Raw genomic sequence first — 15715 nt, 5'->3', positions numbered from 1 at the left:
TTTTGACCTTGACTGATTAGCCTCTGTCTAGAGGATTTTAATTTCCTGACTGATCAAAAACTGTAGGCCGAAGTGACTTTGATAAGTGACAGATATCTCAGCCTATGCTTTACCAACATTAGAGACTTTTTGGGCTACTTCATTCAACGGGGGGGTGTGTGTGTGTATGTGTGTGTGTGTGTGTGTGTGTGTGTCGTGGTCTATGCACACTTGTGAAGGCCAAATGTCCCCAGTGCCCACAAGCATAGCAGATCTATAAGCCCACGTGTTGAGAGCTTACAGACCTGCTCCACATTGACATTCTGAGACCTCCCGGGACAGTGTTGACATACAATGGCTCTTCTTGCAACCACATCTGATCTATGTTGAATGGTGGTCGTGACCTCCGTCTGCCACAGAACAAGTGCAGGAAGAGTTCAGCAGCACAAGCAGGCTGACCAGGTGGTGGAATTGAAGGATTATTATACAGGTCTCCGTTGGCTCCAGTACTGATTGTTGCTCGATCAGAGTCAGAGATCAATCTGAAAGAAAGTCATTGACCATCAAACCTCACCGGCCACCCACTCTTCACAGAGAGTGGTGACCTTAGGCTTCTATGCTCAGACGAGCAGCATTTGGGGCATAATTAAGTGACCGTATGCAAATTATGCTAATGAGAAAAGGTTGCATGACTTGGTTATCGGAAGACATTTATCGATATCCCAAACAGACTTTCAGGCCTGCCTGAAAGGTATATATATGGCTGATTGTATGGCCAGAGGTCAGTCTTACTAAAAACAAATTGGTGGAATGGATTCAGCACCCCCACAAACCCTAATTAGACAGGCCTACCACAAGCTCATATAGTGGGCAATTTGAATTTTTCCTGTTTTTTTCCGCCAGGCCCTCTGGCCTCTGGGTACCCCAACTTTCATTGGCTCCCACAAAGTGTCACTGAGGATTTGAGTTGGAGCTAATTGAGTGGTGTCAGGTGTTGGTAGACACGTTTATGTACACATTGAAGAAAGCTAAGCATTGCTAAGCAATTATTTTGCAAACCGTGGCTAAAGATGTTTGCATAATAATTAGTAAAATGAATTAAGAATAGTTTTATTGTGATCCTTGGCCCCCATATCTCCAGTCTAGACACCTTATTGTAATATTGTCTGAGAGATTTTAATGGCGGCATTAATTTGCATAAAATGGTACATGGGACTTTTTTTTTTTTAATATATGTTTATTGGTAGTAGTTTTCAACAGTGTAGTACAGTTTGAACATACAATTTTTTTTTCTCCCTCACCCCATCCCTCACCCCACGTACATGGGACATTTTTACAACTTTTTAATATAGCCCATAGTTTTCTACAAATTTTTTCCCAACCAGAAGTACAGTAGGCTATATTTCCTTCTGTGTGCACAGGCAGCCCAGTGTCCTCTCCTCTGTCCTGAGTCCTGACTCCTGGCAGGGAGGCGACACACCCACTACAGGCTACTCTCCTTGACTCCTACGCATCTGTGTGTGGCACTGGCAGGGCTCTGTCAGAAGTCAGATACAGTTAGTTACTACTACTAGTCTTGCACAGCTAGCAGAGAAACACACAACTCCCATCTATTTGACCAGAGGCAAGTCAAGTGCTCCAGTCCGCAGTAACGATGATGAGCAAAGAAGAAAGACCCATGGACGGACCACCTGCTCCAGGACGGAAGGCCCCAAGAGAGCCAAAGTGTTCTCGCTGCAGGAACCACGGCTTCGTGTCTCTGCTCAAGGGACACAAGCGCTTCTGCAACTGGAGAGATTGCGGGTGTAACAGGTGCAAGCTGATCTCGGAGAGACAGAGAGTTATGGCCGCCCAGGTAACACTTGTTTACTGTATTTTTGTTGCTGCTGTAGTTTGCTTTTCCTACAATGACCTGGGGGGGATTACAGTAGCCAACTATATGCCAGTTTACATTGATCAGATTCCCATGCTCAATATGCAATCCAAGTTAGCCTCCTAGTATGTATGAGTAGTATCCATCCATCCATCCATCCATGTGTGATTTTCACGCCCTCCTCCCTATGTACCGGGCCATGTTTCCTGGCTGTAACGTGAGGTAAACAATGCTTGAAAACGTATAGTCTATAATGTTGGCTAACATTAGCGAACTTCGTTTATAAACAACTCACTTTATATCGTAAACCACTTAGTATTGTTGTTTGAGTGTTCCAAGCTCTGTTTTTAGTTTATAAACAAACAATTGATTTGTTGGATACATCTTGTTTAGTTACTGTGGCCACATGGCCAGATACTTTGTAGTAGGCTATCAGTTTTATCCCCCCATATACATTTCTGTCAGTTAATTTATTATTTTGCCAGTGAACTTTTTATTTTACATGATGTGAAGAGTGTAACTGTAAGGGATTTTGAGATGGGAGTGCGAGTGCTGGACCTGTTTAAAAAAAATCACACACATCTGAAGTGTCACTCTTATCATCATACATCATCCATTCATTGTCATTTTTGTGACAATCAATGTGTGGGTTGTGTAGGACAAAAATAGCCGATATATGACAATTATTCTCCATTCATTGTCGATGGCATTTAGGACAGAAATCTGCTGAATATAGGAGGGGATAGCGCTCCTCAAACTGTTGGAGTAAATGAATTGTTCTATGGCTATCAGGAAATGAATGTTAACATCTTGCTCAATACTGACTATAGATTTGTACTGATTTAGTAAATAATCATCTGTCATTTTTGAGTGGTGCAGCCACTCAACCACACTATAGACAGCTACAGTATGTGTGTGTGGCTGTGTTCCTCATGTGTCACTGGGTCTGTTTCTTGCTGTGTCCCTGGCGGTGACCCTGTGTCATTGGGTCTGTCCCTTGCTGTGTCCCTGGGTCTGTCCTTGGCTGTGTCCCTAGCTGGGTCCCTGGGTCTGTCCCTGGGTCTGTCCTTGGCTGTGTCCCTGGTTGTGTCCCTAGCTGTGTCCCTGTGTCTGTCTCTGGCTGTGTCCCTGGGTCTGTCCCTGGTTGTGTCTCTGTATACCTGGCTGTGTCCCTAGCTGTGTCCCTGTGTCTACCTGGCTGTGTCCCTGGGTCTGTCCTTGGCTGTGTCCCTAGCTGGGTCCCTGGGTCTGTCCCTGGGTCTGTCCTTGGCTGTGTCCCTAGCTGTGTCCCTGGGTCTGTCCCTGGGTCTGTCCTTGGCTGTGTCCCTAGCTGTGTCCCTGTGTTTGTCTCTGGCTGTGTCCCTGGGTCTGTCCCTGGTTGTGTCTCTGTATACCTGGCTGTGTCCCTAGCTGTGTCCCTGTGTCTACCTGGCTGTGTCCCTGTGTCTGTCCATGGCTGTGTCCCTAGCTGGCTGTGTCCCTAGCTGGCTGTGTCCCTGGTTGTGTCCCTAGCTGGCTGTGTCCCTAGCTGGCTGTGTCCCTGGTTGTGTCCCTAGCTGGCTGTGTCCCTAGCTGGCTGTGTCCCTAGCTGGTTGTGTCCCTGTGTCCCTAGCTGGCTGTGTCCCTAGCTGGCTGTGTCCCTGGTTGTGTCCCTAGCTGGCTGTGTCCCTAGCTGGTTGTGTCCCTGTGTCCCTAGCTGGCTGTGTCCCTAGCTGGCTGTGTCCCTGGTTGTGTCCCTGGTGTCTCTGTCCCAATAAAACAATTGGTGAGAGATATTAAAAAATGTAGGTGTTATACCATACAGTTATGAGCCTAAACTAAAGAACCAGACAAATCTAAATACAAAATTGACAAAACAATACACATGGGATATTATGTTACTAAATCACAGTAAACCAGAGATACGTCCATTCGAGCTAAGCATAGCCCAATGTATGTGCTACTCCTGTATGTAATGTATGTATTGAGCATGTTGACATGTTCTTAAATTTGGTTTTTATAATGTAATTTCTTATCCCCCCCCCCCAAAAAAAAGAAAAATCTAAAAACATTCCCAAAAAAGCTAAACTTTTCATGAATCACAATCCAATGTTTTTTTTTTCTTCTTCAGTAATGTCATGAAGAAATGAAAGAAAAATCTACGAAATTCCATAATTTAGAACAAATATTTAAGAAGCAGTCAAAATAGCCGATGCTTGTATAGATCTGCAATTTCCACTAGTCCGGGCCGGGGGTGTCTTGGGTCGAATATCTCATTTCTGTTTTTTGGGTCACGGGAGGAAGAGTTTGGGAAGCACTGCTGAGTACTCTAAAGGTCTTCCTTGAACTCCCACCATGCCGTGTGTAGGTTGCCCTGCGCCGACAGCAGTTCCAGGAGGAGGAGCTGGGCTTCTTTACCCCCATCGTTCTGACTGGATCTGAGGCCAGGAATGAATCGGCAACCTGCCTGTACTCTGGGGTACAGGCCACCATCTCCAGCACCACCAGCTCTCCTCCCTCGGTCTCAGGTGAGCACTCATGCACGCCACGCACCCACTCGCGCGCGCACGCTCGCTCACTGCACACACACACACACACACACACACACACTCACTCACTCACTCACTCACTCACTCACTCACTCACTCACTCACTCACTCACTAAAATGCTCACTCACTGAGAGAAATAGTCAGTCAGTCGGTGAGTCAGTCAGTCACGTTATGATCACCCCATGTCATCAATTCAATCCAAAGGGCTTTATTGGCATGAGAAGACATGACAACATTGCCAAAGCAAAAGTGGAACAATACAATCAAAACTAAACAATGTATGTTCAATTTAAAGTGAATAGATATGATGTGTACAGTACACAGAGCTGTTACATTGCAACTGAGGGTGTTTTTGCTTTCTTATTACATGATGTGCTTTTTTTCTATTGCTTTGTGAATAGACTATGTTGCTCTTGTCTCTTGGTAAGCACAGTGCTACATACTGTAAATACATTTGACTTGATTTGAGTGGAATCTAACTTCTAAAACCATAAGACTTTTGCTCTCCGAAATAGTTTGCATATACATCCACATTGTCACACCACCTTCAGCATACAATACTGTACATACAACTGTGTATACAGCATTGTCAGATTTTCACAAACTCGCACAATAGAACAACTTGATTCATATGAATGAACATAAGATGGACATTGCAGTGTAATGGTAATTGCTTCACCACTAGGGGGACTGTACATTGCTCCCTCCTTTTTCGCCTCTTCACTAAATTCTCTAAAAATCACTGATCTACAAACTCACTGTGCGAGTGTGCGATGCATGGTGAGCCAAATGATTGCCCAGCATTAGGATGCAAGGCAAGTCATTTGCTTTTGGGACATTTTGTTAGGCGTGAGCTTAGAGCAGGGATCTGGAACGTCTTTCGGGTCAAGGACTCCTTAGCTGAGAGAGAGAGAGAGAGAGAGAGAGATGAAGCTGGGAGCCCCACTACATATTATAACATTATGTTGCAGATTAAACCGTGGCATAGATTTCATAATCATAGTGTTTGGTTCAGGTTAATGTTTATTTTCAGATATTTAAACCCTCAATCAAATCACTCAAAAGTTGTCTTTCCCCCCCCATACACCATACTGTACCTCTTGGCTGATCTACAAGCACACAATGACTCTCAGCACAAGGCGGTGTGAGCTTGTAGATCGGCTATTTTTGGTTAATGTTCCCCCCAGAAAAGGAATTCTAGGGTTCCAACAATACATAGAATTTATATAGCGCTTTTCAAGGTACTCAAAGTCGCAAAATAAAATAATAATTAGAAAAATAAACTAGTTAAAAAGGTTAAACTAGAAACCAAGGTAGACAAACAAAGTGGGGGGTGGGGATTTATGTAGGGAAAGCAAGTCTGAAAAGGTGGGTTTTGAGTGTGCTTTTGAACGGTGGGGGCAGCTCTGATGTGAGCTGGGAGTGAGTTCCACAGTGAAGGGGGCGGCCACTGCGAAGGCCCTAGTCTCCCCAAGTTCCCTTGTTGGACTTGTGGGGTTCCAGTTGGTTGGCAGTGCTTGACCTGAGGGAGCGGGTGTGAACATGGCATCTGATGAGATCAGAGAGGTAGCGGGGGGGGGGGGTGGGGGAAGATTGTTGAGTGCTTTGTATGTAATGGTGAGTATTTTGTAGTCAACTCTGTACTTGACTGGGAGCCAGTGGAGTTCACGGAGGACAGGTGTGATGTGGTCCCTGGATCGGGTTCAAGTAATTAATGTAAAAAGGTTCCTACCTACCACACAAACATTTGGTGGCCTCGCTGTAGTAACTCTTTCGTTACAATGTAATGTTTTACCTCTGCTGAGGTGCAACGAAAGAGAAGAGAAGAGAAGAAAGGAGAGGCAGTTGGCAGAGTGGATGGAGTTTAGACACTGTGTTCTCTTCTGATAGCAACGTCAGAAGCTTGAATTCCGACCCGGTCAAGGTTGCCCATGGCTGGTTTGTGTGTGCGTGCCTTCGTTACAAGAGAGCAGAGGACAGGACAAGGAGGGGAGTTGACCGCTAGGCGATACCTGAACTTGTTACAAATTAGAAAGACCTCGGGATCTTTTGTAACAAATGTAGGACATGGGGAGTCAAGCACTCGGCAACTCCATGATGACAGAGGGCAGGATGAGGACAGCAGTTTTCATTATCTTTCTGTCCCACAGCCCTTGTTAGTTCTGTTAAGATGGGGAAAAGATCCGAAAAATGTAGTGTTGCTGCTGTGGAAAAGCTGACCACGGATGATGAATTTCGATTTGAGTGGCAGGGTTTTGTCCCGAGTTTGGACAGTTGTCATTGCTTCACTGTGATGACGCTTGATGCAATGAGGTTGGTGGTGCATGTGATGCTGGGGGTGATTTGCCACAAATCTCTCTCATCATCTCTAGATGGTGCTGTTGCCAATAGTTTGAGACGTCTCACGTCTCTGTGTTTTCCCCACTCAGGATCTTTACACTGAATTGACAGTCAAAGCATCTGTAGAAAGATCAATGGTCTGCTAGAGTAAGAGTTGAGCATACCTTGAAAAATATGTGTTAGGCAGAGTGACACTGTTAAATATCAGGAAGTCCCTTTTGGCAAATCTAACGTATAAGAACACACTTAATAATGAAACTGTCAGGATGTAATAGACATTTTTTTTAAATCTGATCTCAGGTCAGAATGGGTTGAACCACATGACCACTAGCGTCCCTTTTCTGGTACCAATTCTACAAGCTCACAACACGTTGCAAAGCGAGTTTCGGCAAAGATATTTAGTGATACAAAAACAAGAGGGGTCCTAGTATAGACCCCCGAGGACTCCGGTTAACTGCTTAGGTGTGTTTTATTGTAGCTCATAATATGTCTCTGTGACAGTGAAAGGGACTTAAGACTGTTGTGGTGTTGTCTTGTGTCCAGGAGGGAGCGCCTCCCCCCCCGCCGCCTCCAGCGCCTCTGCCAGAGGCCAAGGTCAGGCCGATTCTGCTGACCTGCAGATGGACCCCTCCTACTACAACCTCTACCCGCCTCCCCGCTACCCTCCCTACTATGGCAACCTCTACAGCTACCAGCAGGTAAACCATGAGCCAACAGTGAGTTATCCAAGATGTGTCGCACGTTGAGAATTATTTTTTCGTTTTTCAAAGGTTTATTAAACGGTGTGTTCATTCATACATTAGCCAAGTGCTCTCGCCATGCATCTCCCTGGTGGAGCGTTGGGTTGGTGTTATGATTCTGAATTGTGTTTTTAGAAGTTGTTGATGCTGGACCCGCTTGTTTTTCGCTGCAAAGAATCTGTGTTTTACTTGGCTCACTTCAGGAGATGATGATTCTGCAACCGTTCCAAGCCATTGGATGAGCAAACCAATGTGGAGGCTGGAGAATGGCTGGGATACAATTCAATATCATGTTTTACATTGTTGTATTAAATATACATCAACCTGGAGCTGCAGCCAGACCTTTACCATTGGCCGTTCCCTCAAACCTATTCAAGCAGCTGATTTAGAAAGTTTGTTAACAATATCTGAGAGCTTCTATTCATTATAGGTGAGCTTGTTGTGATGCAAACGATGACACTAGGGCTATTCTATGCGACTCACTAAATATCCTGCCGTGTTCAAGGTTGTACATAAGAGTGAAATATATTTCTGCTTGGCTTCTTTCAGACAATGTTTCATGTCACCTTTTAGTATCTCAGTTTGCTTGTCCTTGACATACCAAAAAAGTACTAATGTTTTTCAATGGAAAACAAAAAAGGCAAGAGTTGCTACTATGCAGTGGAACTGGAAAAGTGCCATACGTTTCTCCTTTAAGTTTCGTTCCTTTAAGTTTCATAAGTTTCTCTCAACTGCCAGCTAGACCTTTATGACATATTGAGTCACAGTTGGAAGACATTACATTACATTTTGTGAAACACCAGACGATATCAAATCCAGGCCATGTAGCTAACATTAGTAGCGAGCACTACCATGGCATTGACAAAGGCAGGTTGGTTATTTGGCCTAACACAGTAATTGTGGGTGCCGTTACAGTAGCAAGGCTTAGCTGGTGGACAAACCTTTTCCATTAGTTCTATACTGTAACTTGTGACTACATACCTGACATGAATTGCCAGCTGCTCAATAGTTTGTCTATTGAGCAGCTACACTCAGCTCTTGTATTGGGCTTACCTTGGGCAATATTAAAGTAGCATTAACTAAAATGTGCACTGGAGCTGACACAGTTTACACAGGCTCCGAAGAGAAGGCATTTCCTCTGTGAACCTAGTGTGAGTTTAAATTAATATAGTGTTTATTCTCAGTTTTCATATGACACTAAATAGGTTGAACTCACCTTAGAATTACCATTATTTGTGACACACATAGGCTGGCAATTATATGGGAGCTCCCATCAAACCTATAACCTCCCAGTGGCTCCACACACGCACGCGCACGTGTGTGCTCACACGCACACACACAACGCGTATATATTCTCCCTGATTTATAACTAAATGTATCACTATTGTGTCCGATGAGATGAGCTTGGGCACGAGGCAAATTAGGTCCATATTTCTTCAAGGACCCTCTGCTGAGGTGCTTTATTTTCATGATGAGGGTTTTGTAGCAGCAGCTCTCTCTCTCTCTCTCTCTCTCTCCAGACTCCCCTAGTAGCAACATCCAGTTCTAGGGTCACTGCCTCCGCTAACCTGCCGACGAGCAGCTCAGACCTGAATTGCAAAGGTTAATGGTATTGTCTGTCGGCAGTGGCACAAACCGTTATGCCTCGACGCTCATCTGAGAGAGAGAGAGTGCATTAATGCTAATCAGTTAGCGCATTTAGCATAATTTAGCCATCCTCCCCTATGAATTATGAACGGGCTGCTATGTGTTTTTGGTGAAGTTGTCGGGTTGAGAGTACCGAGTGCAGTCCCGTTATTCAAATTGAGCTGTATCTTGTTTATTTTTAGGTGCCTCGTTCGTTTGACTTTTCGTCCCTAAGTTATGTTTATGAATACAATAGTGGGAACCCTCCTAGCTTTAGTGCCTCCTGGTTTTAGTGCCACATTGACTGAGAGGTTAGAAATGGATTCTCAGATTTGAAATAACACCCAGGATGTGGTCTGTGATACCTAGTTCAGACTTGTGCAACCACATGAATACATCTATCAACAGAACTTAAATCAATGGTTCTCAAAGTGGCCTTCCAGGGGGTCCCCAGCAAAATTTGAAGGCATCAAAATCAGTTTAACCAATTTGAGCTTATATTTTATATTTTCAAAAATAGAAAAAATTGAATATTTTCGAAAACGTTTCACAAATCTTGTATGGGGGATCCCAGGCTCAAAATATTTGGGGTCCGCAAATTGAACACATACATAAAAAAACGACTGACTTATTAAAACGACTGACTTATTAAATCACTGTCTCCCCCCCCCCCCCCCACACACACACACACACACACACACACTTCCAGAGGAAACAGTGTGGTCTTTATCAGCTTGGGGCCATCTCCCACCCTCTTCCCCGTCCTGGGCTCTCTCCCCTCGGCGGCGTTGGGCTGTCATGCAGGTGGAGAATGATAATAAAAGGGTTGCGCGGAGCGCTCCCAGACATGAGATGGTGCCAGATAAGAACACAGGCCACGTCAGGGTGGTAAGGAAGCCCCCCCTGGGAGTCAGAATTATAGGCTGGAGGAGGGGGGGCAAGAGCGTGTAGTCCAATATCATGCTCATTAAGGAAATTAGGAATCTATTAACTGTACTGTACACGTGTCATTATTTCAGCAAGCATAGTATTCATACCCCCCCATTCTTCAATATGACTACATGCTGTAAATGAGTCATTTTGTTACCCTGTGATGGTATATTACTACTTGTGGTAAGCATGACCTAGACGGGCAGCTTCCGCCAATGCTAATATTTATTTTTGCATGTGTTCCTGTAATACGCAAGCTTGGTGCATTTTCAAAATCCCCGTCCAATCTCTATTGTATTTGTCAAGGCCCAATACAAGAGCCGAGTGTAGCTTAAATAACAGTTTATAAAGCTGTCGGGGAATTGATGGCGTGGACAATATGGGGTGACATATTACAGGCTGACAGAAATCAAATTCCATAAAAGTGAAATTGAAAACCCTCTGCGAGGAGGCTGCCTCGCTGCAGAGACAGCTCCTTCTAAAGTTTTCCAAGGGCTGCTTGTTGCAATCCATTTTTCCATCAGTCCACCGGCCTGTGAATTCAACCGCTACTTCTCTCCTCTCTCCCAGGCGATTTTTTTCCTGTCAGATTAGGCTGTTAAACTGCAGCCAGTAAAGATTAGGTGCTCGCTTGGGCAGATTTTAAAGACAAATTCACTGCAATGGATATACTCTTGGAAAACGAGGTGTGTGTGTGTGTGTGTGTGTGTGTGTGTGTGTGTGTGTGTGTGTGTGTGTGTGTGTGTGTGTGTGTGTGTGTGTGTGTGTGTGTGTGTGTGTGTGTGTGTGTGTGTGTGTGTGTGTGTGTGTGTGGACTGGAGCTATATGCATTTGTGTATTTGTCGGCCAAAGGAAATGCATAGCTTAAAAAAGGGAGGCCAGCGGAAAACATATATCATTCAATGTTTCACAACTGCAAAACAAAACTTTATGGTTTGAGTCATTTTACAAATAAACCCTCTGCACGCCAGTCACTTTGCTTTAGTTCTCCCCAATGTCTTTCCCTTGCAACTGTTGACATAGACTGCAGTTTTATGTTGTGATTGAATAAATTTTGTCATTTGCAACATGGGTAAAGCGAAACAACTGCTTATACTACTTTTCAATTAAAATAATAAAATAAAAGAATACTATATATTTATCGATCATTTTGTCCTGACTTGTCTAGCTATATAAAGAGGAGGACATACAGTAGTCTCACACTGTGAAGGGTACATCACATTGGGAAACGTAACCGCCTGAGTTCCTTTGTCGCAACCCGTTGTGAGCTTGTAGATCGGCAATTTTGAGCTGATCTTTTTTCTTTCGTATAAAGGCATGCTCAAATTTTGCGACACCAGGTTGAAAGTGGCCAAAGAGGCTGTCTTATTATATACAGAAACTGGCTGCCCCCAAGAGGGGTCAGAGGTCAAGGTCACAATTGAGAGATGTAGAACAGGAAACGGAAAAAGTGTGTAACACGTGCATTTCTTTCATTCTACTGTGTGTGTGTGTGTGTGTGTGTGTGTGTGTGTGTGCGTGTGTGTGTGTTCGTGTGTGTGCGCGCGCGCATACTGTATGAAGCAGGTGCCCAACAGTGATGGCCTGCTGCCCAATCCTAGCATGTATGACTACATGCATTCCTACTACACTGCAGCCTTGAGTCAGGGGCTGAGCGCTACTGTCAGCGTGCCTCCCGTCTTCGCCCCGGAGGACAACAACAACTCCACTGAGAATAAGGCAGGCTGTGAGTCACACACACACACACACACACACACACACACACACACACACGCACGTGTGTGCGCGCGCACACTTTCTCAGGCCCCATAAAGTTTTATCCAGACTTTGTCAAGAGCGTGGCAGCAGAGTACATCCAAGGGAGGTCTGCACTCAAGTCAAGGGCACCATAAAGTTTATAAAAAATAAATAAAAGTCAAAAGAAAAGATTTTTTAACGACAGCCGCTTGTATTTAATCCTGACTTAAAGAGAGATAGCGAACACATGCGAGTGTGTGTGTTGCAATTATAGCTGTACACCGTGTAGCTTTATCTCAATTTGTCTGTCTGTCTGATAAAGTCAAAACTATAACTATAACAGTCTTTCAAGTTCCCCAAGACATTAAGACAATGACCTTGTGTTTCCTTGCTGCTATAGGATATCATGTTTCAAGTTGAACACTTTATTTAAAAACATTAAAAAACAGTATGAATTATGATGCTTCGTATTCAGAATCAAGTGGGCCGCTCCATATCAAATGTGTCTGATGAAAGCTTGGCTTCATGACTTTGGCACAATGGTAAAACACAATGCATGCATTTGATTTGGTGAGGAAAAAAGGGACAAAAGATGGACCAAACCTTTGGGTTACAGGAGCTCAAGCTTCATGCAGTGTGAGAGTTGAAGGGGATTAATGGCTTGCATAGACCAGAAATTGTTTTAGCAATGCATTGCACACACAGAGTTTGGGAGGTAGTCTTAAATGACACTATCTGATCTCATCACCTGTACCTGTACCCGCACTCCAGTCCACACACACACCTGCCTGCCTGTGCACATGTATAACTTACTTTCTCCAGCTGAGTTTAAGCAGCAGCTTGCCAAAAGCACTTGTTTCCTATACCAGCCATTTCCTACCTTGTATTTGCAACTCCCTATAAAATAGGGATAGGACAGTGGGTTAACCACTTTTATTTGACGCACCTATTTCATGGATGTGATTATAGGCATATTTTTTAATAAACCGTGAAAATGTCTACACGCTCGCAATGTGTTCCATCGCTTGTAGCTCAGAGTCAGACACCCTGCTGTTTGTTAGTAGTAGCTGTCACCTGTCCAGCTGTGGTGAGGGTCCCTCGTCAGCCTTCTGCCATGTATTGATATGCTCCATTACGAGACGACAACGACGCTGTCTCGGAGGGTGGTCCTCCTGTGTTTGGTGGTATCAGCTCCACACATAGATAACTTTAATGCACTGCTCTATATTTCTTCACATTGGCCTACATACAGTACATACACACACACACACACACACACACACACACACACACACACACACACACACACACACACACACACAGTATGTCGTGGTATGTACAGTATTGTCTTGGTTCAGTGTGTCATGAAGTTTAAATTCAGTCCAGTCCCACTGGTGAGAATGATAACCTGCCAGTATGCGTTATCGGTCACGTCTCAACCATTGGCTCACAGGGTCAGCAAGTACGCCTCTGAGAAGTCTGATAGATGAATGCCATTCTTTGGTTTCAGTAGCCTCTAGGTACAAGGGTTTGTGGAAGGATAATTTCAGGTTTGACGATGACAACATGGTTTCACACGCTTTATTTTCTCCTTTCTTATTGGTTTTTTTCTTGGGACTTAATGTATTCATATTATCTGCCACTGAGCCCCCTGCACCTTCGTCACAAGCACTCCTCCTGTCAGCACCCACCCACTGTGCCAGTACAGTTCCTTCACACTCCTCTGCCCAGTTTATCAGGAGTTTCTATTTTATCTTCATTCTTTTTTTGTCGACTGTCATTGTTTTTGCGGGGGGACTTACTTACTTTTCCAGTAATATCTGCTTGCTAGCACCGACCTCCCCCCCCTCGTCACAGCAGTCACAAGCGGCCCTTCTGTCAACACCCAGACACTGTGCCAGTACTTTCAGTTCCCAACTCGCTAACACATCTGCCAATTCATGCTCTGATGATCAAGGTTTTGGCCGAAACACACTATAGCAACTCATGTAGCAGTTATGTGTAACAAAATTACATTTTTATCAATTGGAATTCCTTCTCACTGTCATGCCATGTCTCTCGAGTCATGGGATTTTTTATTTTCTCAAGGTCATAAGTTAATCTTATTTATGGAAGAACAGGACACTATTAGAAATGTATTATGTTCTAAATATCCAGAGATTGACAAACTAGCCATATAGCACCTTGTTTTATATTGTGTAGATATCCATAGACATTCCGCCTGGAAATACCGTTTGATTGGCTGAGCAATGTGTGTGTGTACCCCATAGCGATTATTTGATTGGCTGAGCACGGAATGTGATGTATGATGATAAGAGCGCCCCTCACTTCACACAAGTGTGATTTTTCTTTTATTTTTCTTCTCCGTTGACTATGACTCAGTAGTTCTAGTTTTTTGACAATTGTAACGGCACAAAGTCTTTCTTATGGGGGTCCCGGGCACAAAATCTTTTCAGATGTGGGTCCCGTGGCCAAATAAAATACACATCAATTTCTTTCTTCTTAACCCATTTTACGCGGGAACCCATTTTGGTGTTCGTCATGTCGTGCTTTAGCTATTGAAAAATAGCAGATCTACAAGCTCATAGCGCGCCACCGAGTGGCGCGCTACGAGCTTGTAGATCTGCTATTTTTGAAAAATCGAAGAACGACTGACGTAGAAGACATTTTTAGAATCTGATCTCGGGTCAGAATGAAAACTGTCAGGATGAAGAAGACATTTTTAGAATCTGACCTCAGGTCAGAATGGGTTAATATGAAAATGGCTGAGAAACAGTGGACTACAACTATACATCACCGCCTCCATGGAGACATTAATTTCAGTTTGCGACTCCAAGGCGCACCACAAACGTTCTCCTCTCTATAGCGTCCAGCGCCATATGGGTGAAAGTGAGGTGCACCTCCACATCAGGCCACCGGGGAGCACGGGTGCTGTGAGCTCCGAGCTGCCCTCCCTCCCTCGCTCTCTCTCTCCCTCGCTCCCTCTCTCTCTCCCTCGCTCCTTCTCTCTCTCTCTCTCTCTCTCTCTGGCTGCCAAACAGCGCGCCGTCAAATTTATCTACAGCCCGGGATAGGGCTAATCAGTTGGCCAAATACAGAGATCCAAATAACCTTCAGGAGTGCCACGCTGTCCTTTCTGCACCCCCCTCGCCTCCTCTCCCCCGAACCAACCGCCCGCTCACCCCCCCCCCCCCACGTCCCCCAGGCCCCCCCGCGCTGTCTCCGCAAAATTGCCTTCTGGAGTTAGTGAGCGGGAACAGTTAAGATTTACAAACAATGATGAAGCTTGTCATGCGTCTTTCTCCATCCGTCACGGCGGGCCGGGCGGAGCCGCGGGGAGAGCCGTCCCGGTGTTCTTCATAAAAGCCAGCCCCCTGTGAAATACGCCCCCCCAGCGCGCCTGTTTACTGCCCCGCGCTCGTCAGCAGCACCGGCGCCGTAAATCGCGGCGCGGGAGGTGACACCGCAGTCCATCAAACACCGCCCCCGCCGCCCCCCACCCACCACCCCATCCACCATCGTCGCCACTCCATTCCACCCGCCCGCCCGCCCACCCAACACCTCACCTCACACTACAAACACTAACACCCCCCCATACCCACCTCCCTGTGCCTCCACAGACACCCTGCTAGGAGCTACCCTGGAGATGCTCAGATGAACTGCCCCCCCCCCCCCTCCCAATACTTGAGTTATAGCTATTTCAGTCTCACAGGAGGCAGCTTTTGGCTGGAGTCTGTTGTCTTTCCCCCCCCCCCCCCCCCCCCCCTTTGCTGAAAACTTTTTCCAATTTCAAAAGTTTTGTAAGCCGTCTGGCACTGCGGCAAAGCCCTGATCATTATGTGTTTGTTTCGCTTTTGCGGTGAGCGGCGAGATTTATACAGTCCCTGGCGCGCACGTGGCGCCCATACATTTAGTCTGTTTTGTTATATTGGTGTCAGCACTGTGCACACAGTAATTTAAA

General features: G+C 45.2%; 1 protein-coding gene across 1 annotated transcript; it reads left to right on the top strand.

Moving 5' to 3' along the window:
* Positions 1 to 1633: 1633 nt before the first annotated feature.
* On the top strand, positions 1634 to 15412 carry dmrt1 (doublesex and mab-3 related transcription factor 1; the record flags this gene model as incomplete). Its single annotated transcript, XM_080765697.1, has 5 exons — positions 1634 to 1834; positions 4200 to 4359; positions 7265 to 7419; positions 11584 to 11743; positions 15375 to 15412. 5 exons carry the CDS (start codon positions 1634 to 1636, stop codon positions 15410 to 15412), a joined length of 714 nt encoding a protein of 237 aa, XP_080621823.1.
* Positions 15413 to 15715: the final 303 nt, after the last annotated feature.

This window comes from Protomyctophum bolini (assembly GCF_963924005.1).
Source record: "Protomyctophum bolini genome assembly, chromosome: 6".
In the NCBI taxonomy this organism is placed as follows: domain Eukaryota; kingdom Metazoa; phylum Chordata; class Actinopteri; order Myctophiformes; family Myctophidae; genus Protomyctophum; species Protomyctophum bolini.
Note: the sequence above shows the minus strand (reverse complement) of the source record. Positions and strands in the feature narration are given on the sequence as shown.